General features: G+C 39.9%; 1 protein-coding gene across 2 annotated transcripts in view; it reads left to right on the forward strand.

The window, feature by feature from the left end:
- MAPK14 (mitogen-activated protein kinase 14) overlaps positions 1-26,872 on the forward strand; it is a 45,121-nt gene extending 18,249 nt beyond the window's left edge. The window contains exons 7-12 of one of the 2 annotated variants that reach the window (XM_032217910.1): positions 286-400; positions 7,325-7,396; positions 14,345-14,424; positions 18,333-18,411; positions 22,828-23,001; positions 24,793-26,872. In XM_032217910.1, coding sequence (XP_032073801.1) covers positions 286-400; positions 7,325-7,396; positions 14,345-14,424; positions 18,333-18,411; positions 22,828-23,001; positions 24,793-24,860 — 588 coding nt within the window. In that variant the 3' untranslated portion in view covers positions 24,861-26,872. Of the gene's footprint in view, positions 1-285; positions 401-7,324; positions 7,397-14,344; positions 14,425-17,232; positions 17,313-18,332; positions 18,412-22,827; positions 23,002-24,792 lie in introns of both variants that reach the window. The other variant, XM_032217909.1, reaches the window with a different exon arrangement.

Genomic DNA, 26,872 nt, shown 5'->3' on the forward strand with positions numbered 1-26,872 from the left:
GGTCCATAATGTTCTTCTGGATATAATTTAATCATTCTTGAATCATGTTAATGTGATATATTATTACTGTTCTTTTGCATACACTGTCTCAGATGTATTATAAATCATTGATATCTGTTGTATTTTAAATTTTTCATTTCTGTCTGCCTGCTTAATCTCAGACTTCTTCCTAGTGTAGCTTGCTAGAATAAAAGTGTGCTCCCTCTGTCTCACCCTCCTTTTTTGTCTTCTCTTGCTCACATTTTTTAATTGTGTCAATATAAGTCTGTTTTTCTTATTTTTCAGATTTTGGATTTTGGGTTAGCACGGCATACAGATGATGAAATGACAGGATATGTAGCAACTAGGTGGTACAGAGCTCCTGAGATCATGCTGAACTGGATGCATTACAATCAAACAGGTAAGATATTTCATTAGCCTTAACTCTTACTAACAAATAACACAAGTTGTGCTCCATAATACAATTATCCAGATCCAACCTAATAAACAGTGTATACCATATTTTTCAGAGTATAAAATGCACCTTTTCCCCCCAAAAAAGAAGGTTAAAATCTGGGTGCGTCTTATACACTTGACACAGCATTTTTGGCGTGCAGAGGGCTTTGGAGATCTGCAGAGTGCAAAAACTTTTTAAAAAATGTTTACCTCTTTAAAATCTTGGTGCATCTTATGCTCCAGTGTGTTTTATAATTCGATAAATATGGTAATTCTTACAATATAATTTGGTTGTTTTTGGAACTGTCTAATAGTTCTTCATCTGAACTTATCTGTTCTTATATATTACAGTATATTTGTGGGATATTTTATGTTCCCATGGTAGTTAATCATTTTAGTATTAGATACCTATTGCAGTTGTTTCATAACATAGATTACCACCACTGTGTTTCATTTTGAGGTAAATAGATACTATGCAAAGCTCAGGAAAGGACTAAGAAGTGGTAAGCAAAAAAGTTAAAAGCAGGATATAGAAGAAAAGGAAGATAAAATGTTGTTTACATCTACAGAATTTACTATACATTTCTGGACCATATACTATTTCAAACAGTCTTTTTGTCTATAAAAAGACTTTTGTCTACAGAAGTGCTTTGAGGAAATAATCAGTCTTTATCCAATCCAATTTGCTCTTCCTTTCAACCTATTACTTCTTCCTTCGGGTAAAGGTTTCGTGATCTGACACACTTTCATTCTCATTATATTACCACACCGCCTCAATATACATTTTTTTACCGGTCACTCAGATTTTTATTACATCCATGATTTCGCATCACCTTTTCATTCTTGACCCTATCTCTTGTTTTGCCCCATGCACTTCTTATTCCCATTGCATTAAATAAAAATTATTTCCCCTGACAAACTCTCATTCCATATTAAGAGCTATGCAGGGTTCTGATGTTGTACACGGCTTGTGTTTTCAGAAAGAGTTTCCAGATCCCTGGTTTTTTTTAATTACCACAATTTACTAGTCATAATGTTACATTAAGCATAATTAATAATTCTCTGGTGCACTGCTTGGAGTGTCCAAGCAAGGGTTAAATTCTGTCCCACTGCCCAAGGACTGGATTGAAAATCTTTGGCCACGCCCTCTGGCTCCTTCCATCCTCAGTTTTTCAATTCAGTCCAAAGCCCATCAGACGTATTTAACAGCCTTAGCTGACAAAGTTCAATCACTACTTTCCTTAGCTTAGATTTTTATTGTTTTACCTTCCTTTTTTTTCAGTTAGCTAGTCTTCCTTACTGTAGCTTCGTTTGCCTTGCTCTGAAAAGCTGGATTTGCTCCGGACAGAGCAGCGTGCTTCTCAGCCTCCCAGGCGGCTCATCACCTTCATGGTGCTGCCGCCCAGCTGATCTTCACCAACGGGACTGTCTGAAGCTTCGGCGGCCCGTCAGGCATTCGGGAGGTATTTCCAGTGTCTCCAGAGGCCACACAACGATGGATTGACCAGGAGCGGCCATATCTCTGCCGGAGCCGCACTGCGTGTTCTCACTAGGCGTGGCCATCTTGGGAAGTGGTGGTGGCCATTTTGGAGGTGGATTTTTCCCGCCGAAAAGCCAAATTGCTGCCAGAGCTCCAGGACCCAGCGGATCCACTCCTTCTACCTGCAGCAGTTTCAGGCAAGTGTTTGGGCGTTTGGAGGCCTTCGCAGCTGCCATCCTCCACGGCCCTTTTCCCCTACCAGTAACAAGTTCCACCTGTGGCCCAACAGAGCCCTGCCCCTTCTCCTGACCACAGTGCCTCAGTCTCTGTGAGTATGTAGGCGGAATCACCATCTGCTTCCAGGCTCATGATCTCCTCAGGTTCAGCTATCAGTAGCTCGGGCAGCATGGACACAGATTCCATAGTCGAAGCTCCTGAACAAGGGCCCTCCACCAGGGTAGATAGGCCCTATAACAGAAGGGCAGGCAGGACGGCCAGGGAAGCTATAAGGGGGATTGGCAGGTGTCCTTATTCCAGGAAGGAGTCGGCTGGGCAGGATAAAGTGGATGCCGGGCGCCAAAAAGCCTTAGGCAATTTGAGAGGGTGCAGAGGCAAATCACCATGGTGGCTCAAGTCCTCATGCGGATCCACCTCAGTCTCTGGGGAGCCAGGGCCTTTCCCAACCTGCCCCTCCCCCATCCTCCTGCGTGGGGAAACCACAGGAGTTCTCCTCAGACCAGTCATATGAAGGGTCCAGGTCCCCTTCCCCTTCTATTGGTGGGGGTGCAGATCTGTTTGACTGTGGGGTAGGGGATGAGGAGGAGGATTCTCCCCCTCCTTCTGTGCCCTGTAGGCCAGCCTCAAGTTCTACTTCCAGGGCGGGGACCTGCCCAGTGGAGGACCAGGGACCATCTCTCAGCCGAAATGAGGGAGGTAATTGCTTCTGCAATATCCCAGGGCCTTAAGGAACGTGCTGAAAAATCAGGCCAAGGTCACAAGAGCAAGTCTAAGACTCCCAGACCTTCACCTCCACCCTCCGTGGTTAGTGCTGAATCAGTCTCAGAGAGGGAGGATCTAGATGAACCAGATCTATCTGAGGATGAGGGTCTAATAACCAGCCTGTTCAAGTCTTCCTTATTTAAGTCTTTATTATATAAGGCAAAGGTCATTACTCACCAGGAGGCGACCCCCCACCATTATTCCGGAATCTACAGACCCTGCTGACCCCAGTGGGAGATTGTTTGATGAGACCATCCACGCTCAGGACCTGGTGCCTGCACCCAAGTTATTCAAGGACACCAGTGGGTTCAGCCAGGGACCCGGGCGACCCCAGAGGATAATGACAAGCGGCTTTATGCCGTAGAGTCTGGCATGGAAGATCTTCTCAAATTGCCGGAGGTCAATGCTCTGGTGGTGGCCCTGACTTCTAATTCTATTCTTCCCCCAGATCTCTTGGAAGGGCTCAAGGCGCAAGATAAGAGAATGGAAAGAGCCTGTCATAAGACCCACCAGGCTGCAGCTTGGGCCATTAGGGCCTCCACCTCGGCCTCCTTCTTTAGCAGGGCTTCCATTGCCTAGTTATGCCAACTGCTCACCCGTATTCCCCAAGGGGATACCAGGCTCCGCCAAGATGTTAATAAAATAATGGCGGCAGCCGAATACACCACAGACACATCTCTTAACACGGCAAAGTTTGCTTCCAGAGCCATGGCCGTTAACATCACCTCCCGCCGGCTCTTATGGCTCCGCCATTGGAACGTGGACATGAGATCTAAATGGAAGCTCGCGTCTGCTCCCTTCAAGGGTAGCAAGTTGTTTGGGGATGCCTTAGACTCTGTCCTTATTGAGAATAAGGACAAGCGGAAGGTTATGCCTTCTGTTTTGCATAAACCAGACCGCAGAAACTCTTCCTTTTGGAAGCAGTCCTTTCGAGCCGCTGATTCACAACCCAATTCCTCTTCCAATTCCTCCTCCTTCCAATGCCCTTATGCCCAGGGCTCCGAACATAACCAGGACAGGCAGGACCTGTCACCAGTCCTTCTCTAGACGCCCATTTCGAGGCGGATCGGCTAACAAGCCATTCCGCCGCAACAAATGACCACCAGTCACACACTCCTATAGGGGTTCAGCTTCAACTGTTTGCAGACCGCTGGGAAACAACCACGTCAGATGTGTGGGTACTGCAAACAGTGAGGCTCAGCCTCACCCTAGAGTTCATTTCCCTTCCCCCCATCATTTCATTCATTGTCCCACCCCCAGGTGTGCCATCAAGAGGGGGCTCATGGAGACAGATTCGTAAGGGCCATAGAACCGGTTCCCCTGGGACAGGAGAGGAGGGGGTTCTACTCCATTCTCTTCCTGATCCCAAAAAGCTCAGGGGGGTGGAGGGCCATCTTGGATTTGAAGAAGCTCAACTACCATCTTGCCTACAAGAAGTTCAAGATGCAGTCAATCCTGGGCAGCCTTCGACCAGGGGATCTGATGATTTCCATCGATTTACAGGAGGCCTACCTCCACGTTCTGATAAGACGGGCCCACAGGCAATTCCTGCAGTTTTATTATGCCGGCTGGCATTACCAGTATCGGGCCCTTCCCTTTGGCCTGTCATCGGCCCCAAGCGTCTTCACAAAGATACTGACTGCAGTGGTGTTGGACCTCCAAAAGTGCCCCATTCATCTGCAATGTTATCTGGATGACATTTTGATCCAGTCGTCCCACACGGAAGCGCTGCGGGACCTGAAAGTCACCATGGACTCCCTGCAGTACCACAGGTTTTTCATCAACCGCAAGAAGAGTTATCTCCCTCCCTCCACGAGAGTGTTACACTTGGGAGCGGTGTTCGACACTTCGTCATGCCTTGTGTCCCTGTCTCCAGATCAGATTTGCAGCCTCCAAGAGCTGGTACGGCAGGTTCAACGGTCCCCCACCGTTCCCGTGGTCCTGCTGTCGCAATTGCTGGGCAAGATGATTTCCTGTCTGGCAATTGTTCCTTGGGCAAGGCTGCACGCAAGAGACTTGCAATGGTTCCTCCTTCCCTCGCTAAGAGCCAATGCCAGCAACTCCAGGGCCCACATTCGCCCATCGCTGAAAGTTCTTCCCTAAGGTGGTGGCAAATACCAGCATTGATGAAGGGCTCGTTGTTCTGAGAACCCGAGCGAGTAACGGTGGGCAGAGCATCATGTAAGTTTCATAAGAGCAGAACACATATTGGGGATAAACAACGTTTGGGCGGATTGGTTAAGCAGGTCCACTCTGGACCAGTCGGAGTGGCGTCTGCACCCAAGCCTGTTTTGTCAACTGTGTCTCAGGTTCGGCACTCCTCTAGTTGACCTTTTCACCACCCTGGAGAACGCCCAACTTCCTCGCTTTTATACCAGGTACAGCTCACCTCAGGCGGAAGGGGTAGACACGCTCAATTGCCCTTAGCCCAAGGGCCTGCTTTACGCCTTCCCACCATTACCTCTACTTCCTCGAGTCATCAGGAAGATTCTGCTGGAACAAGCGGAAGTGCTGCTGGTGCACCCTTACTGGCCATGAAGAACTTGGTTTTTCGACATCACCAACCTCTCGGTCAGCCAGCCTTGGAGAATTTCCCAGGAATTGGTCTCCCTCAGCCACGGGGTCATACAACACCCAGAGCCCCAGTGGCTCAATCTAACCACCTGGCAGTTGAGGGGGATCTCCTAGCTCAAGCCAACTTCTCGGGGCAGGTTATTCATACTATCCAGGCAGCCTGCCGCCCTTCCACCACCAGAATCTACAGGTCTGCCTTCTCCACCTGGTGCGGCTCACATCACCTAGAGCCACTGTCTGCGTCTCTCCCTCAAATACTGGACTTCCTCCAAGAGGAAGGACTAGTTCCAAACACTTTACAATGCCAAGTCGCTGCACTGGCCACTGTAATATGTCGAGTCTTCCCAACAGCTCAGCTGTCACCCCAGCGTATGGGCCTTTCTTAAGGGCGCATCGAACCTGCGGCCGCAGGTGATCCATTGATACCCGTTCTGGGACCTTGCTGTTATCCTCAGGGCTCTATCAGAAGCACCCTTTGAACATCTCCGCTCTTCTTCCACTAGGCACCTTTCCTTCAAGACGGCCTTCCTCGTCGCCATCACCTCGGTGAGCAGGGTGTCTGAACTGGCAGCCCTGTCAGTCAGGGAGGATTTGTGCCTCATCCACAGAGACGGTCATTCTCCAGCTGGACCCCTGGTTTATCCCGAAGATCAATTCCTACTTTCACAGGGTCCAGGAGCTCATTCTCCCGAACTTTTGCCCGAGGCATCCTAGAGAACGCCATTGGCATACCCTCAACATGCAGAGAGCATTGAAGTGGTACATCAAGCGTACATCCTCTTTCTGATGCTCGGAGGCCTTAATTGTATCATTTCAACCGGTGGCCATGGGCCAGAAGGTTTCATCTTCCACCATCAGTCGCTGGCTCAGGGCTTGTATTTCCCTCGCCTACGAACATCAGGGTAGGTCTACACCTCCCAGGCAGACAGTGCACTCGACCCGAAGCGCAGCGACCACCCAGGCCTCGATTAAGGAGATCTGCAAAGCTGTGACTTTGCGACGCCATCCTTATTTGTTAGGCACTACAAGCTGGACAAATACGCCTCTGCGGATGCTGCCTTCGGAAGACATGTCTTGCAGAGCGTGGTTTCTGCTGAATCTTGATGTGGATTGTGGACCTCATTGGAGGCACCCGCCCTAGTGACATTTTGCTTGGGCATGACCCTGGCTTGGACACTCCAAGCAGTGCACTGGAGAATGACCATTGGCTTACCTGAAGGGTCGTTCTCGGTGTACTGCAGGAGTGTCCAACCCCACTCTAGGGTATTAATTCCAGGATGTCCTGCTTTTCCGTGTGAGGATGCTTTGCCTGACGGACATCCGTCTCAGATGGACCATGCCTTCATTGAAAAACTGAGGATGGAAGGAGCCAGAGGGCATGGCCAAAGATTTTCAATCCAGTCCTTGGGCAGAGGGACAGAATTTAACCTTGCTTGGACACTCCTGCAGTGCACTGAGAACGACCCTTCATGTAAGCCAATGGTCATATTCATAATATTTTTGTACACACAGTATAATATAAATGGTACCAGTTCATAGTTTTTGATAGATGTGTTATCAATTTCATTCATAATTTAACTTACACAGATACTTCTCCCTATATGTGTGTATCTGTGTGTGTGCCTCCCCCCCTCCCGTGTGTGTGTGTGTGTGTGTGTGTATTGGATCAGCTTAATTAATCCTAACTTTTTCTTAGTTTTACAACATAATCTGTTTTTTCATTAATTCTTAACAACTAAATACATATTGTATAGAATTTTTTACCAGTAGAATAATATTTCAGTTAAGCTTTGTAACTATTAATTTACTTTTTAACTTGATTTGTTTTATCCTCAGTTGATATTTGGTCAGTTGGATGCATTATGGCTGAACTTTTGACTGGAAGAACACTGTTCCCTGGTACAGACCGTATCCTTCAGAAGCATCTATAAATAAAATAAAACTACAGATTAAACTAGAATGGATAGATTAATTAATATGAAGCTATGATAGTGGCACTCCTTCTTGTGCAAATTATTGCAGGGCTATTTTGTCAATCTTGGTTTAGGAAAATTAATTCATTCTCTTTTAGAGAAAAAGCTTTTTTTTTTGTATGTACTCGAAATGAATTGTCGTTGCCTGGTATTTAACTGTGGTTGAGAAGAGAAAATGCATTGTTGCCATAGAAATTACATCATTAAGAACATCCAGTGATGTTTTATTAAGAAAAATACACATGTAAGTGAATATTCAATGGGAAGGTAACAGCGTTCTGTGCGCTTCGACATATAGTCATGCTGGCTACATGACCCTCGGAAATGTCTTTGAACAACACTGGCTCCCTCAGCTAAGAAATGGAGATGAGCATCAGTCCCCTAGAAACAGACATGACTGGACAGGGGAAACCTTTATCTTTGTGGGAATATTTATGAGAATAATAGTATAATGCTTATATTGTTATTTGAATATTTTCCAAATAGTAAAATATACATTTTTATTTCTAGTTAAATTAAAATGTCTTAAAGTCTCTTTGGTCTTAATGTTTCAAAAATAATGTTTTCCTAAAGAGAATACTAAGCTTCTCAAATTTTAAGTATATCCCATTAGTTTAGGGGTAAAATGGGTTTATCTATTACTTGGTAGTCCGTCTCTCTTTCATTTCTTCTGTGTTTTGGGTACTTGGGTACTTTTAAAATACCCAACATTACATTAAAATGCTCAGTCAAGATTGTGTTGAGTAAAATCTAAGACTAAAACTGATGGATAAATTTTAAATATTCCTTCTACCCTGACCTCGTTCAATGTAATATTTCAATTGTGATGTGGTTTGGGAAGTGTGTGATTAATTTAGTTGCGGTGAACTTTTAGGCTGTCTTTTTATACTGTAGTAAACTGTTATAACACATGATTTATTGAGCATAGTTATGGTGACCATAAATTGGGATTTACATATTATTACAGTGGTTTCAAATGTCACACCTTAAACCCAAATTATGCACACTCCAACATGTCTGTGATGTGTGAACTAGACCTGAATTTAAAATTTTCTCTCAGCATAAAATATTATAAGAAAATTGTCTACATTGGCACACAATTTATAATGAAAATACTCTAAATTATTATAAGATGTAGAAAAGATGTGGAGACTCTAGAAAGAGTGCAGAGAAGAGCAACAAAGATGATTAGGGGACTGGAGACTAAAACATGTGAAGAACGGTTGCAGGAACTGGGTATATCTAGTTTAATAGAAAGAAGGACTAGGGGAGACATGATAGCAGTGTTCCAATATCTCAGGGGTTGCCACAAAGAAGAGAGAGTCCAACTATTCTCCAAGGCACCTGAGGGTAGAACAAGAAGCAATGGGTGGAAACTAATCAAGGAGAGAAGCAACTTAGAACTGAGGAGAAATTTCCTGACAGTTAGAACAATTAATCAGTGGAACAGCTTGCCTCCAGAAGTTGTGAATGCCCCAACACTGGAAGTCTTTAAGAAGATGTTGGATAGCCATTTGTCTGGAACGGTGTAGGATTTCCTTCCTAGGCAGGGCGTTGGACTAGAAGACCTCCAAGGTCCCTTCCAACTCTGCTATTGTATTGCATTGTATTATTAAAACTTTTGAAAAGATAATTTCAAAATATTATGTTCTTTTGATATTTGCTTATTGATTATTCATTTTGATTATAGATCAACAGTTTGCTTTATCTGAATAAGATATTTGGCTTTTATACAATTCATTGCTGATGATTTTGGCAAGCTTCAGTTGTGGGACTTTCTCGTCCTTAAAGATGAATCTTACTGCTACTGCATTTCTTTCTTTTAATAAAATTTGTTTTGGATAAATTCTTATTTTAGTTTTACTTCTGCTAATTACTAACTTAGGTGCCCTTGAATTGGGACCTTGGTGATTATATGGACAAATGCCACCCATCTCTGCCTGACCGTAATTGGTAACTCTTTCAATGACATTTCAATGACCACTTAGATACCTTCATCTATTTTATCCATTGTTTTCTACTCTTCTCAACCCTACTGGTGCTAGTAGCTTTCCTAGCACATTATCCATTCATAGTGAGTTTATGCTTCTTAGTTATTGTTCAAGGAAGCAGTTTTTATTTTCTCCGGGACTAATTGATTGTTTTTCTTGCAATCTGTCTTTCTCTTTCTCCAGTGTCCTATTTTCAAAGTTGTGGTATTTACCAACATAAAACCATTGCTTTAACTACTCCTCATTGCTTTGATGTATCTTAATTCTGAAACAAGGGCATTATGAAGTTTTGTAAAGTTCTATTTTATATTTTATGTTAAGTCACACTTTTTGAGACATAAAAATGATTCATTTATTCTGTTTTCTTTGGCTATTGTTTTATCTTGCTGGTCATTAACTGTACAGTAATTAAATGAAAAATCTTTGTCATAAGTTTTCCCTTTTCTATTATCACATTGTCTAAGATGTTTGTTGCCTCCCTCTCCTCTTTCCTTCTTCAGAAAGTCTAAGAAAATAAAAATATCTTTCCTCTTATTTCTTTATCATCATTTGTTAGTTTGCTAAGCATGATAACTTTTATCATATTTAACCCAGATTTTTGTTTCCCATTTTAAATTCGCAATCACCTCTTCTGAGCATTCTTTACTTTGAGTAACAAAATGATACTATTTGTGTATCTTAGGTTGTCATGTTTTAAAATTCAGATTTGATTCTATCTATTGTGTCTTTCATCATTATAAAAGATTGATTGTATAAATTAAACAGATTGATAGTAAAAATTAAAAAGACACTGTGTCTCTCTCCATTTGCTACCCAAACAAATCTGTTTCTTCTAACTTGATTTTTAACAATGCCTTCTTGTTTGTTGTAGCTGCTCCAAAGAAGAATCATCAGGTATTTTGAAATACTGGTTAGCTATATTATATTCCACACTGATTTATATTATATTCCACATTCTATATAATAGTTTTACTGTTATCAATAGAGAAAGGTAAAATATCTGTCCACTGTTTTTGTTGACCGTCTTATGATACCTACCTATTCATCTCTGCCTTTTCTGAACTCTGATTATTCATTTGATATTTTTATCCATGTATCCATGTATAACTATAAAAAATGAAGTAACATTTTCCTTTCACTTCATGTTTATTTTGACAGTCTAATTTTTGCTTCTCGCATTTCAAGCTTCAACACTATGCACCCATGTAAAATTTTAAAAGTTCTCTTTCAGTTCTGGTACCAACTGTGATTTATTTTTCTTCCACTATTGATCTGACTATGTCTTTATGAAAGTTTGACTTTCTTTGTCAATAATTTAAAGGGATGCCTTCTCAGAAATGGAGAAGTGGGGTAGCTCACCAATTATTTGGTATCCTGGTCTGTTTAAATGTTTCATCTATATCCATGTAGTTTTTATATCAACAGTACAGAAGTCATTGCCTTCTTCTAAGTGGTCAATTTCTTCCATACTTCACAATCCAAGTTGTCCCTGTAGTTATAGATTACTCTTCTCTTTTAATCTGACTGCAATCAGGAATTGTGGAATCGTTTCCAGAATGTAATTAAATCATCTAATCATGTCAAAGTTATAATTCAGTATAAGAATTTTCTTCTGTAGCTGAGTACAAATTATTCTCTGGATCGGTTTCAAATAATACAATTTCAGTATTTTTTACTGTTTATACAAAATGTTCATCAGTTGCTGACTTAACATATCTTCAATCCTCTTAAAAATATGTATAGATAATGAAGAAACATAATTTGAACGTAGCAAATAAAATAGTTTCAAGAATACATAATACCTAACTTAATTCATTTTTCAAATTCTTTTTCAAATAATGTAAACCATTTAGCATTTATCCTAGAGGAGCAGTTCTCAACCTGTGGGTTGTGACCCCTTTTGGGGTTGAACGACTGTTTCACAGGGGTCACTGAGACCCGCGCAACTCTAAACTTTAGACTTCACTTCGCATTCCTTGAAATCCCCTGCGGATGGGCTCCAGAATCATCGCCGGCCATGCAGCGTGTTGCCGTGGCTCAACGCCGTAAAAAACAGGTGCACGCACACACTTCGTACAATTAGCCTTAGAGACTTTGTAATGGTGGGAAAGTGTTCCTGCGAGGGAGGAAGGGGCTTAGGTCCTGCTCCAGGCTGTAATTATGTGGGGCGTGCGTGCGGCTATGTTTTCCATGCCGCTGCCAGGTACTTTTAACTATCTAAATCCACAACCAGACGTGTCATCAAGAGCCAAGCTCAGGAGCCCGAATTGGCCCCATTCACACAATGAAAACCTGCTTGCTAAAAGTACCATAAACCATGCACAAAGGAAAAAAGCAAAAAAAATGCAATGCAAGTAAACAATTTAAAAAATGATACAAGTGCAATTATTATTAGAAATAAAATGTAACAGAGAAAATTATATGTATTAAAATATAAAGTTGGATTTCCTGAAATGCCACCCTGAGAACCCATCAGAGAAAGTAAATAAGCAAGGGCAACAACGGAAAGGAGGAAAGATGAGGAGGGAAAGGAAGAAAGGGTAAAACAGAGGAAGTAAAGGAGGGGAATTAAGAGGAGGAGAGAGGAGGAGAGGAGGAAAGGGGGGAAGAAGAAGGGAGGAAGGAAGTGGGAAAAGAAAGGGTAAAAGCAGAGGAAGTAAGGGAAGGGAATTAAGAGTAGGAGAGAGGGGAAGGAGAAGAGAGGAGGAGGGGAGGAAAGAGGGGAAGAAGAAGGGAGGAATGACAGGAAAGAAGAAGGCAGAGAAGGGAGGTAGAGAAGATAGGAGCAAGGTTGTTGCAAAATAAAATGTGGCAAGAAAGTGACCCAAACTGTATTCTATGTATTTGTAAGAAAATAATGATTAATGATAATGATAATGATATAATTAATGGTGATTATAAAAGTGTATATTTGTGAATGAACTTGAAAGAGAAAATAAAAAAAACTTTTAAAAAAATTAAAAATAAACAATGCACAATGTTTGCCCATTAAATTAAAGTTAAGCTTACCACCACCACCAAGGTTAAGAGCACTCCTGCAAACAAACCAAACCAGGTTGAAGATCCATCCAGGCAGGGTAAGGAAGTTTGTGAATGCAGCTGCAGGCAACTTAGTTAAGGAGGCTGTGGGAATAAAGCCACTGTGTATCTCTGTGTATGTGTGTGTATGATTGTATAGCAGCCGAGGTTGTCCAGCCTCCAGGATGTGGTTCTTTTCAGACCCCAAATTTAGGAGCAGACAAGATGTTGGCTGCCTCTATAAAAAAGATGTGGAGACTGTAGTCTAGAAAAAGTGCAAAGAAGAGCAACCTAGAGGATTAGGGGACTGGAAGCTCAAACATATGAAGAACAGTTGCAGGAACTGGGTATGTCTGGTTGAATGAAAAGGACTTAAGGGTGATATGATAGCAGTCTTCCAATAGCTAAGGGGCTGCCCCAAAGAAGAGGGAAGTAGAAGTAAAGTAAACTCTTAACACTTAGGCAAGAAAAACCAAAGCTACACCATGCTTCAAGACAAAATTTCATTTATTTGTAATTAGAAATAAATATTTCACTATATAATTACATATTGTTTTTGTGATTAAACACTATACTTTAATTATGTCCAATTTATAACAATAAAAATACATCCTGCATATCAGATATTTACATTACGATTCAGTTATAGAGTAGCAACAAAAATAATTTTATGGTTGGTGGTCACCACAACATGAGGAACTGTATTAAAGGGTCGTGGCATTAGAAAGGTTGAGAACCACTGTCCTAGAGGAAGCAAGATATTTAGAACAATTGGTTTTGTTTGTTTGGTATTACAAATACAGCATTTTACTGATAAGAATTAAAGCTTTGTATCTCTATGATCAGAATAATTGTATTTATTTATAAAATGTATATGGATTTAATAAGAATTTTATTTAGCAATGTACATCAAAACTTTTATAAGATAGGTTAACTTCAAATTTAAGAAGCCGAAATTCTTCCTGTTTCAAATAATTATTATTATCTTGACATTTTTCTTATTGGTTTTGGATAATAAATTTGTAATACAAATAATTCACTAATTTGGGATAAACTGAAGGAGATAATTGAATTAGTGGACTATAAGCAATTTTTTTGTTCTATATTAAAACTAGTCTCAAAAATGCTACTTAACGTAGGCTTTAGAAGTAAATAATAGTAATTATTACAATGAGTAGCACCTGTGCATGCCCGTTTTTGTATTTGACACTGAACGTTCATCTTGCTAATGACTTTGAGTTAAATACATCTAACTTAAAACCATTTCAGTCTTCAGTATATAAATTAGATATTGCAAAAGTGCATTGTATTAGGAAATGGTTTGAATGAGGTGGAGGAAGCCTAAATTAACTTGGAAATACTTAATAGCTAATAAAAATGCTTTATAGACCTCGGTTAGTGATAGGTTTATCTTAGAACTTCAACTATACTCATCATATTTTTAATCCTTTAGACAAAAACCTAATTATGTCAGCTGTACAATTTTACACTGTCTATAAGACGTGATTCTCAAAATTCTGAAGAAGGCCTGTATTCTACATTATTGCTATTACATTCAGAACTATGTGTTACTTTCATGAACAGGAAAATAACAGCTTATGGATAAAAAGTCACAATGTTGAGAATAATTTCATGAAATTATTTTGCTCTGATGAGTGACCACTTCCAGATGTTAATTACTGCCAGTGTTCCATATTACTTAGATATGTTTGACTATAGAATTTCCAGGGGGTATTTGGGATATATATTTATACATAAGAGATATGCTAATTTTGCTTATAATTATTTGGTTGAACTTTTCCCCCTTTATTTTATTGGGCTGCTGCTTTTTCATTTTATTTGTCCCAGAATTTTCCTTTATGGTCCATTGTTAGATATTGATCAGTTGAAGCTCATTTTGAGACTCGTTGGAACCCCAGGCCCTGAGCTTTTGAAGAAAATCTCTTCAGAGTCTGTGAGTTTAAAATTTAATTGTAATGACTCCCTTATGTGGATTTCTTTTATTTTATTTGCTCTGCTGTCATGAAGATTGTCTCTATATTTTTTTATGTTTGACTTTTTCTTTATTTCTATAGGCCTCTTGATGTTTCACTGTGCTTCCTCTATATTGTTTTTCAGTTAACTAGTTCCTCATATTATTCATTTTTTTGTTTCTCTGTAGGCTATTTTAGGCTTAGCTAAACATTAAATATATTTTATTAAATGCTATTAGTAAAGAAATTTTCACACATGCTATTGACAAACCATATGAAATACTGCAGGTTCAAACTCTGAAATGGGTGTCATTTTCCTTTACTTCTCCTTTTTCCACGTATGCCCTACATTTGTTCAGGAAAATCTAGCTCTCTAGCTAGGAAGAATCTATTTTTTGTTCTATCAATAAAAATTTGTACCAATAAGCCATTGGAATAGATAACACAGTGTGCCCTCTCTATTAAATGGATTGTGCATTTCTTAAAGGTTAGTCTTTGCAACTTGAATTTGTAATATCACAGACTTAACAATCCATGAAATGAAGTATTTGAATTGCAGTTATTACTTGCTTCAGACCTTCACACACCAAACTTGAGTGTTCTTCATATATGCAAGAATTCCTTGCCGGCATGATCTTTTGCTGATAAATCTGAAAGTTATCTCATGTAATGATGCTTCAGATTGCATAATTCATTTAGAGTTCAAAGCATGGCGTCATAAAATTGCTGTCCAATTTTTTTGTTATCAGAGTTAAACTACATTTGAGCATAGTAGCGAACACATTTTGCCTTTCTATATGAGTAGATTTTTAATATAATTTCAGTATAATTTTTAATATAACATCATCAATGAAATCATAAATGGAAAAACTATGATAAGAATGGTTGAAAAACCCTTAATTCATATGGTCCAGGAAGATTTGATAAAAGAGGAATATATATATAATGTGGATGTATAAAACAACTCTTTTTAAAAAAAATATCCAAATGAACAAAAAGGAAATACTGTAGATTGTAAAAAGAATAATGCTCAAGAACTTCAAGGGAAATGAGCGGTTAAGAAATATGAAATATAAGTAAGTAAATAAAGTTACTATTTAAACAGGTGAAAACATGACAGTTTGAAGAAAACTATGTAGTCAAAATTCTAATTCTGGAGAGATTTAGAAGAACCGGCTTATTGAGAAAAGGGAAAATAATTGTCCTCTGAAAAGCATGTGCTTTAGTTTGGTAAAAGCATGAAAACTAATTTTTCCTGTATGTTGTGTAATAAAAAAATACTTGTCTTTGTGCTTGACAGCTTGGAAATCAGGGTCTACTTTTCAGGTAACAGGGTTTTTTTCCCCTTACAGCTTCATTGATTGCAACTGTCACATCAACTCTTTTATGCATGCTGGGTTTTGCTCTGCTAGTTGCCAATTCAAGATCTCAGGAAAGAGCATGTTGAATAGTGCAAAAAGTTGATAAAGTGTATATAGCATGCCGATAAACAGCATCTTGTTATCTGAAAAGGCTTTCAAACAAATAATTGAGATAAAGATTTTGGTTAGCTCGTTGGTTTGAATAAGCAATGTGACATACAGATCTGATAAATGTAACATTCACCTACACAAAGTATAAGACTTATTAGGGATTGATTTTTCTGAGAATAAACAAAAGACAGTATTGAAGACCAATGTTTTTGCAGAAAAATTAAAAATTCTGGCCCTCTAACTTGGAATCTGTATTTCAGATATAGGGAATCCTGTAGCTGATTCTTGAGAACAGATAAGTTGCTGTTCTTGTCAGTATTAGTAATATCTTAAAATAATATCATGGCATTTTCCTAAGTCTGATTAGACAAAGGATAAATTCCTCTTTTCATGCTCACTTTTTATATGGCTAAAATATGAGCTCTTGATTGTTAATTACCAGTTGCCTTAACTTGCATTATTTGTTAGTATGGAAATTGGCAGTACCAAGGTCTTATTCGTTGGTTGAATTTCCCCCCAGAATTGTTCCGTTATACTAGTTGTCCAAAGAAGGAGAAAATAAGAGTCCCTACACTTTCCAATGTGTGCTTCAATTCCTTTTCTGATTAATCTCATCATATACAGCCTCTTGTTTATACCTGTCTTATCTGGGAGAAAACAAGTTGCCCATCTTTTCCCATGTGACTTTTAGTTTGATAACAAAAATTCAGCAATGAGTGAGTAATTAATCTGACTTCTCCTTGCAGATAAAGATATGCATCTGCCATAAAAGTTAAGGAATTGAGCTTCTGCCTAAAGGCAAAATGTTTATTGGCTGTTTAAATAATGATGTTCTTTAAACAAAAATATGATAATAGTGTATTTTCTTAGAGAAAGTAATACTACATTTTCAAAAGGACTATAGATTGTAGTACCCTTCTGAAGTTGAAAAATCTGGTATCCCTTAGTTTAGTTTGGTATTTACAGTGTCATGAATTGGTTAAAATCTCTTTCTTCCTTCCCTACACAGGCAAGTTGTGATTTAGAATGAAATGTCATATATGGAATTAAATAGACTAATGTGTGCTTTTTTTTTTGCTAGTCACTTGTGCATACTTGTCTTTAGTTGATACTAAATCAGTTTTCTTTTATTCACTGACAAAGTAGTATTTTTGTGCTTTCTAATATTGCATGTTTGCTTTGAAAGTTTGTATCTATAGGAAAGATTCTTAGATGCTGTACCCTCAAGGCATTCTATTTTGTAGCAAAAGAGTGAAAGCTAATTTGAGCATTGACACTGTTGAAATAGTAACAAAGCCCTTGACAAGGCATTTTAAGATATTAACCAGCTTCAGCAAATCATGCGTCTGACGGGGACACCCCCTGCATATCTCATTAACAGGATGCCCAGCCATGAGGTGAGATCTTAGGAGGATGTGCACATTGGTCTGCAATTTAAAACATTTAATTATTTTATTCACTTTAATATTTTTTAACTTTCCAAGGGCACCCAAATTTAAACAATCATAAAGCCATTTATAACAATCTACTCCTAATCTAAAAGTACTTACTGACCTGAGGATCTGGTTCCTCCACTTCTCTCCATGTAATTCCAGCATTTCATGTTCCAGTAGTAGGTACAATTAAAACAAAATTATCTTTACAATGTATTTAAACGATAATACATAAAGAACTGTATATATTTTTAAAAGAAGCAATTCAGTCTAGATAATGGGAAAGATATTTTTGATACCCACTAGCGTGAGGATCATTAAGGCTGTTTTGAGGAAGCTTATATTAGTACAACTAAGTGCTTCAGGTGAAATCTTGTCTCACTTCACTAAAGTTTTAGTACTAGAAAACCAATAACAAATCTATACAAACAGTAAAATATTAGAGAAAGGTGCTGTGAACATGTATTTCCCAAGAACTTTCAAAAGCTGCATTTTATACCAACTGAGGTTTTCAAACTGTCTTCACAAGAAGCTTTACGTGTAGGCTGTAGTTTACTACTTTACTGTAGTTCAGTGAAGACGTAACCAGAAGCAAATCTAAATTGATGAAAGTCACACATTTTTGTCTATTCTTCTTAGTACAATTGTACACCTCTCATTTAATTGGTACACTTGTCCCATACAGATGTTACTCTGCTTAATATTTGCAATGAATCAATGTTCCAACCATTTAAGATCATTCAGGTGCCATTACTATCCTCTAGCATATCACAGGTATTGCTTATGCAGTGCATAAGACTCCAAATCTAGCCTTTATTTATAGCATCACTGTCATGTTGAATATATAAATGAGAAGATAGAGGTGGATAGTAATTAAAAAACTAAAAACAGATGAAATCAAAGTTTAAAAAACAGATCTACATAGAAAATGCAGTGATTAAGAAGCATACTGGTAGTTTAATAACATGTTTTATTTTCCTCCAGGCAAGAAATTACATACAGTCCTTGTCTTACATGCCGAAGATGAATTTTGAAAATGTATTTATTGGTGCGAATCCTCTAGGTAAGACTCAACAGTAGTTCCACCACAGTGGAGAATATAAAATGCATTTATACCAAGTTTGTGAACACTATTTTGGCATGACAGATAAAGATAAAGGCTTTGAAGTAGTTTTTCACATACATAGTGAAGATGGTTTCATTTGTATACAGTCATAGGTTTAGTCATAACACTAAATCTCTCCCACTTCATTCCTTCTGCCAGGAGATAAGGTTAAGCAATCCAGATGTTCATGTTTTGGTTCCTTTAGCATCAAATCTGACCAAAGAATGTTTCATTTGTTTTACTCATTTCGTACTGATACTCAAAACTTCAATGTAATTTACTGAATGCTAGTCTTTCAGATGATGATACTGGAGAATTTCTGGATAAAAATCCTTCCTGAATAGAATTTTGAAATTTGTTAGTGCATTTTGTTCCCTTTATTTTTGAATTTGCTTTCTAGTGTCATTGACCTGTTTCAATAATTTAAAAATAGATTCTGCACCTTGCCATAAAACTTGTGTCAAGGGGAGGTTTTTCCAGCAAGTGCAACAAATTGTTTATTCATCCAAACACAACTGTCCATTCAAATGAGAACTCAGGAGTATCAGGACCTTCTAGGGATAGAGAGATAGAGACAATTCAATAGATAGAGATAGATAGATCCATAGATAGAGACAATTCCAATTGTAGCAATAAGTAATTTGGAGGAAGCAAAAGGAAAATGAGACCAGTTAACTGAAAGTCCTAAGCCCAACTTATATTTTCTCAAATATTTAATTTTTCTTATAAACAAATGCTAAGTTGATAATTGTATTATGGCTGAGGCAACCAACCTGATTATGTCAATACGTAATCAAGACTTGGAAGGACCTGGAAGGCAGCGTCTCTCTGTCTGAAATAAGCCGTTTATGTTTTAATTTGGCATGACCTGGGGAGGGGGGCAGTTTTCATCTGCAAAGTTCTAATGGCTTTTCAAAGTTTTGAACCACAGATAACCAGATGGAAGATCTTGTGCCTGAAGTTAGGCTCTAGGGAATAGTTAATTTGTTGCTGCTGTACCAGATTACCTGCTATGGTGTTTCCCCGAAAATAAGACAGGGCCTTATTAATAAGACAAGGTCTTATTTTCATTTGACCCCCTGAAATAAGCGCTTGGCCTTATTTTCGGGGAGGTCTTATTATTTTTGAGGTGCAGAAGGTGGCGAGCATGGTCACCTCATGGCTGCTGCTGCTGTGTTGCAATATTTTCATGAGGCTTATTTTTGGGGGAGGGCTTATTTTAGCACATGCGCTCAAAAGCCTAATTGGGCTTATTATCTGGGGATAATAAGGGGAAAACAGGATATTTAATGAGATCCCTACATAAGCTGCTTGACTGTTGCCAGTTAACAGTGAAATCTCAAAGACTTAATGTCCTTGGAAATTTCATCCTGCCCACATCTGATGTAGAGTCTGGGCAGCCCAGTAGTTCATGAACTTCATGGGTACCTCAGTGATACTGTCAGCATTTGATTCCAGTTCCTGGAGTTGGTGCTCTAGCAAAACCAAGAGGCTACCTATGTAAAGATTGTCTGGTTCCAGGGACATTTCATATGTACTTCTACTGTGTTTCCCCAAAAATACGACATGTCCTGATAATAAGGCCATGCCACATTTTTCTGGTGGGCAAAAATATAAGCCCTCCTCCACAAATAAGACCCCTGGACAACCCCCCACCTCTGGCCAGGGAGAACGCTGCTCACCAACCTAGCGGTATCCCAAAGGTGCCAAGCCACGAGAACCTGGGGGGAGGCAAAGGTAATTGCGTTGCTTGGCGCCTTCGAGATACCACTAGGTTGGTGAGCAGCCCTGTGCCCAGCTGAAGAGGGGGGTTGCCAGGCAGCTGCTCTCTTGCGAGCAGGCTCCCAAAGCGCCGGGCACAGCCACCCGGCAAACCCCCTTTCCACTTGGGCACAGCGCCATTCACTGACCTAGGGGTATCACCAAGCCGCATGAGCGCCTGTTCACTGCTGCCTGGCTCCTGTGGCTTGGCGCCTTCAAAATGCCTCTAGGTCAGTGAATGGCACTCTGCACAGCTGGAGAGAGGGGTTGCACAAGCGGCTGTTCTGCTCTCGCTCATGCGGCTCCCAGCCTCACACCCTGGCCCAGCTCTCCCTGCAGAGCCAGAGCACCTCCGCTGCCGCCGCCATCCCACCATGGCTTTTTTAGTGGCTTCCAAACTGAGTCTTCCAGCAGTAGCTGCTCTGGGCATACGCTCTATGGTTGTATGCTCTGGGAGTATGCTCTGCCGGTAGCCAACTCACAACCATAGAGCCTATGCCCAGAGCGGCCACTGCCGGAAGACTCAGTTTGGAAGCTGCCGAAAAAGCCATGCTGGGATGGCAGCGGAGGTGCTCTGGCTCTGCAGGGAGAGCTGGACCAGGGCATTGGGAGGCGCTTAAGCCAGAGCGGAATAACCGCTCACACAACCCCCCTCTCCAGCCGTGCAGAGCACCATTCACTGGCATTTCGAAGGTGCCAAACCGCAGGAGCCGGGTGGCAGCGAACAGGCGCTCACATGGCTTGGCGATACCCCTAGGTCAGTGAATGGCACTGTGCCCAGCTGGAAAGTGGGTTTGCTGGGCGACTGCTCGTGAGCATGGTTGCCTCGTGGCTGTTGTGTTGCGCTGCTGCGATAGCGCAACACAGCCGTTCGCCCCTGAGGCTATGCCCGGCTCTTTGGGAGCCCACTCGCAAGAGAGCAGCCGCCCGGCAACCCCAAAACAATAAACCCTCCCCTGATAATAAGGCCCAAGCCATATTTTGTGGGTAAAAAGAAAATAAGACCCTGTTTTATTTTGGGGGAAACACGGTAAATGAGGCTGGAGTTTCCCTGATTAAACTTAGATGCAATTTGAAGGTCTTCTTGAATTCTTCCTGTAGCTCCTGATCAAAGGGTCAGCAGCAACTGTTAACCAGGGAGAAATTGGTACAGATTCATATTGTGCAGCAATTGCACATGTTCCTGAAACTGGAAGACTTTTTAAATAGGTATTAAGCTATGATTATGTCATGTTTGGACTACTTGAGTGCACTCTATATGAAGTTGTCCTTGAAGGCAGTTCAGAAGGTTAGGTTGGTTTAGAATGCGCCAATATGAACAATTAAAAGACATGCTATGGGATGCCCATGTAACACCTTTGCTTTGTAAACTGCACTGGTTACTGGTTACCATTAGGTTTCAGTTCAAGGTCCTAGCTATCCTACAAAACCCTATTCAGCATAGGGTCTAGTTGTTTGAGGAACCACCTGTCTTCCTTTGTGTGTGCACATCCTGTAAGATCAGGCGGAGTCAGCATATCCCAGGTCTTATCCATTAAACAATACGAACCAGGAAGCATGATTTCTCTTTTACAGCACCTGGGCTCTGAAACAGTATCTTCCTAGGGATTTGAATGGCCCCAGCTCTGTTGTATTCTACTGTACTTTACGCAAACACTGAAGACCTAGATCTTTTCCTAGGCTTTGGGTTAGGAGGGGATGTGGATCCATCCGGGAGAGAGTTTTATGTCTGTTCCACTAGGATGACCATTTCCTTTTCTGTTGTCTGGTATTGTTTTGTTTTTAATTTTTTATTCTCATCTGGCCTTTTGTTAATTAAATGAATGTTTTTGTTTAAGAGACAAAAAAGAACTCACACACTTCCTCCTCTTAAAGAAATGTTTAAGATAAAAGTGATTTTTTTCTATTTTCATTTATTTCTTATGTTTTATTTCATATATAATGCATGTCACTTAGTTTTCATTGATAGTTAGGTTAATAAGCACATACTTTGCATTCAAGTTACCTAAGCCCATAGTTGTGTTTTAAGATAAGTGGCCCTACAGATCTTTTAAATAAGTATTATAAACATTCTTCCTTTTAAATGTGGTGTGCTGCCTCCTAATTACTCAATATTTTCTGGATGCGAAGCAAAGTCAGCAGAAGAAAGCCCAATAACTCGACATACCCTGAACTCTGCTTGCCCATTGGTACAAAGCTAGTTTGCCCCCTTGGTGCACTGTGGAATAGTGTGCATCCATGAACTAGCAATCTTGAAGTGCCAGAACTACTTTGTTGTAAAAAGCATTGCAGATTTCCTTGGCCGTATATGACACACACAGACACACACACACAACACACACACACAAACACAACTCAGTACTTTTACTATTCACCTTTATGCTCAGAAACACAACCAAGGGTTCCTGCCGAATTCAAATTTTCAATGCTTTTCTTAGAAGCATGTTTTTCTTATAATGTTTATAGATATTAAACTCATATTCTTCTTGCATACAAAAATGAATGGCAGCATATTGGCATTGGGAAATACTGATTTTCTTTAAGTTGAGTTGGGACTTTACGAGGAATTGGACATTAATCCCTCTTTTTGTTCTATTCCCTTGGCTTCTGAAGCTGTAGACTTGCTGGAGAAGATGCTGGTGCTGGACACAGATAAACGGATCACTGCTGCTGAGGCTTTGGCCCACGGCTATTTTTCTCAGTATCACGACCCAGATGATGAGCCAGTGGCAGATCCTTATGATCAGTCCTTTGAAAGCAGAGAACTTGATATTGAGGAGTGGAAGAGTAAGTTTTCTGGTAGACTGATGTGGTGAACCAAGTATTGCTGATGCCATTCAACAACATTATTGTTGTAGTTCATGTGAAAAGATAAAGATGTCAAGAAGTAATGAAATCTAGTTTGGCAAAATAGGTTGTGCAGAAACATACCTTCTGAATAGAGAAACTCAGGAAATGAGTATAGTTGCATAAAATGAGTTCTATGACTTACCATTAATATTAAAACACTTCTGATGATGCTCAGCGAAAGAACACTTCACAAAATCCTTCTCTTCACTATAGTTTTTGCATTCTACAGAAAAGAAAAGAAAAATTATTTTGCATTCACTAAGAATTTCATAATGGGAAGAGGCAGTTAAAGGAAAGTTATTGCGGGGGGGGGAGGACAGTTATAAATAAAGAAAAGAAATGGCTGAATCAGAAAGAAGAAAGGGAAATAGTTCAAGGCAGACGGGAACAAGCACACTAGCTTTATCTTTCTCCTCTGGCTGAGAATCCGGTGAGAGAAACCATCTGTAGAAAGAAAGCAAACGGGCGGGAAACTGAAGCTGAGGCAAGAGAGAAGGAGGAGAAGGTTCTATCAGTTAGGAACTCCCACTGTAGAGACTGAGTGACTAGTGGAGGGTCTCACTAATTATGGAGACTCCATGCAAACTGAAGATCCAGGAGAATCCGAACCTTCCATGAATGTAGAGTTTTAAATGGATAGAGAGGGGGCCTCAGTTGCTGACACTTGTTGCATACTTGTGGGATCCTGAGCACACTGAAAGTAAGAGCCATTGAATCAATGGGATGTACCACATTTTTCGGAGTATAAGTCACACCTTTTTTTTCCTCAAAAAAGAGACTGAAAATCTGGGTGCGTCTTATACACTGAATACAGCATTTTTTGCCTCCTGAAACCCTGCCCCTTCACCAAAATGGCTGTGCATAGCCTTTAGGAGGCTTCCAGAATGCTCTTGGGGGCTGGGGAGGGCAGAAATGAGCGAAAAAAACAGCAGTTACTAACTTAACAACGGCAGTGATTCACTTAACAATTGTCACAAGAAAGGTGGTAAAATGGGCAAAGCTCACAATAACTTTCTTGCTTGACAACAGAAATGTTGGGCCCAATTGTGAGCATAAGTCAAGGACTTAATGTATACAAATTTGTACATCTGTTCACAAATGGGTCAGAGCCACATATTTGTTGGGAGATTTCTCTCCCCCCCCCCCCCGCCCTTTGGAATGTTTTCAGTAGGAGTTGACAATGCTATTGAGAAAATAGGGAAGTTAAGTTGTTCGTTTCTAATTTTCCTTTGGGACAAATACAGTACTTGTAATTCAGACAGTTTGCACAAAGGTAGTTGGGATGTGGATGAAGCATACTGTATATCTAGATCCTATGTGTATTTCCCTACTCACATGTCCACTATGAATGTTTGAATTAGAACTTGGGAGGCATCTAATATTATGAAAATTGGACTATATTTGCTGTTATTAGTTTGCCATTTTCCTCTAAAAACATTTGGGTCTGACTTATAATTCCACAAGTCCACAAAAATCTTCTGACATTCTGTCAAGAAAGGACTCCAATCCATTTTCCAATGCGTTTTAGAAATACAGCTGTACCAGAGATTAGGAAAGGCTAAGAAGGAGGGAAAGTCTTTTCAGGCCATGTCGAATGTGGTCTTTATCAGCATTCTCTTCTAAAGAAAATTATGCTTATTTTACCATTTCATCATCTGGGATAGAAGAATGGGAAGCAGTTATCTCTGAGCTAGTGAAAGCCTTAACCCATCTTTCTTTCTCCTCCAGGCCTGACCTATGATGAAGTGGTGAGCTTTGTGCCGCCACCACTTGACCAGGAGGAAATGGAATCCTGAGAACCTGTTTCTCTTTGTCCCATATCACTGTGAGGGGAACATCTTTTTCATAGGAATTCTCCACATATTGTTCAAGTGCCTCTTGCCATGAAGATTCTCCTTGGGGGAGGATGTGTGCACGTGTGTATGTGTGCGTATGTGTGAATGTGTTGAATGAAAAGGAAGGAAAAGAAAGATTCAGAGGGGAATATTTATACAGAACCTGTATAAAATTGCATGTTCTCTTGTATTTTTGTACACAGTTTGGGACATGTTTCTACAGACCTGTATTTGATTGCTTTTTAGCCTTTACTGCTGATAATCAGCTTTCATTGCTCTAGGTCTAGGCAGATAGTATGCAGGGAAGCTGAGATTTCAGATGCTCAGTAGAAATTGTTGCCATTAAATGGCTCTTCTACCAAGAAAAGACTTAGAAAATGGAAACTGAACTATTACTTGAACTGTTCTCCCTGCTTTCCAAGATGAGGGGGTAGAGGATTTATTTCAGTTACTTATTCCCACAAAGTCTCCCCACTATTTTATAATAGCAGAAAAGTTGACTCCTGAATGTCTGGCTATCTTTAAAATGAAACAGGTGGTGGTGTTGTTTTAAAAAAAGTTTGTGCCTTAAATCAGTGTTTCTCAACTTTGGCAGCTTTAAGGAATATGGCTTCAACTCCCAGATTTCTCCAATCTACATTCTGGCTGGGGGCTTCTGGGAGTTGAAGTCCACACATTTTAAAGTTTCTGAGGTTGAGAAGCACTGCCTTGAATGACTGAGAGTAAAACTAAGTCTGAGTTAATGGTCTCAATAATGGAATTTGGAGGTTGTGTCTTTTTGAAGTACAGGCCTCAAAATACCTAGGTAACCCCGCCTGATTACTGTAATCAAGACACAGATATTCCAGCCATTCCTCATGAAGCAATTTCGTCATTTCTTATTTCTCTGCCCAACTCTGAGATGTCTCACCTCTGCTATGCTACTGTTTTCTATACCATCTTCAGATGAAATGTGGGTTTTTGCATGTTGTAGCTGTACAAGCATGTATGCTTGCTTATATTATTTTGGAAGAGGCAACTCAGCCAATAAATTAATGTATTCAGTTATCAGAGTTAAAGCCATACAATTTAGCATCCATCTAACTTTGTCCAATTTATGGTTAATATTTTGGGCACTTTTAACAGGAAAGGAACTGATAAATATGCATCTTTCTTTAACTTTCTATCTGTGGCTTTAAAAATCAGTTCATTTGTCAACTGGTATGTGCCTAAAGAAGAACTCAGTTCATTGTATTCATGAATTCAAGAAACATTTCTCTGCACAAGGATGAGTGGGAGGCCTCGGTTCAAGTATTTTGTGTTCATCAGGTATTCTGAATATCCAATAACCTATTTTTTTAAATATTTCCTGAGATTTATATAATGTAGGCATCATGCATGAATTGTATGCCTATTTGAAAGCTCTGCAATATTTTTGTTTTTTTCTGATGGATTTGGGATTTTGTGTATTTATCCCTTTTGTACAGAAAAGCCTTTTTTAAAAAGGAAGGAAGGAAGGGGTTATGTGGATAATGAAGCCATCAGATCCTTCCTTTCTCTTCAGTTCAGACCCTTCTGCAAAGACACCTTAGCTTGGGGTCCAGAGAACAATGCTTCTTCATGCTTCTTGTCCAGAGGCCTTCTGTAAACTAAACAAAATCACCTCTCTGTTGAACCTGCGGTCTGGGAATTCAGATGGAAATGTAGATATATTCTGTCAAATATACAGGAAATTTATTTTTATCTGTCATTTTATTGTAGCTGTGACTTTCATGCATAAATACTACAAAGGGAATTTTAAAAAGCATAAGTTTATATGTGAGTGAAACTCTCAAAGCTGAGATTTTAGATGGAGGGGCCCCTGTGGAGTGCACTCCTTGTTAGAACAAGAGAAAATACACACTTTAAAGAGGAATTCTGCTCTAACTGGTTTTGCCAAATAGGATATCACTCAATGCAATTGGTTTTAAAATAAAGTTATTTTTCAGACTAAA

The sequence above is a fragment of the Thamnophis elegans genome, chromosome 5 (assembly GCF_009769535.1).
Source record: "Thamnophis elegans isolate rThaEle1 chromosome 5, rThaEle1.pri, whole genome shotgun sequence".
Taxonomy (NCBI): domain Eukaryota; kingdom Metazoa; phylum Chordata; class Lepidosauria; order Squamata; family Colubridae; genus Thamnophis; species Thamnophis elegans.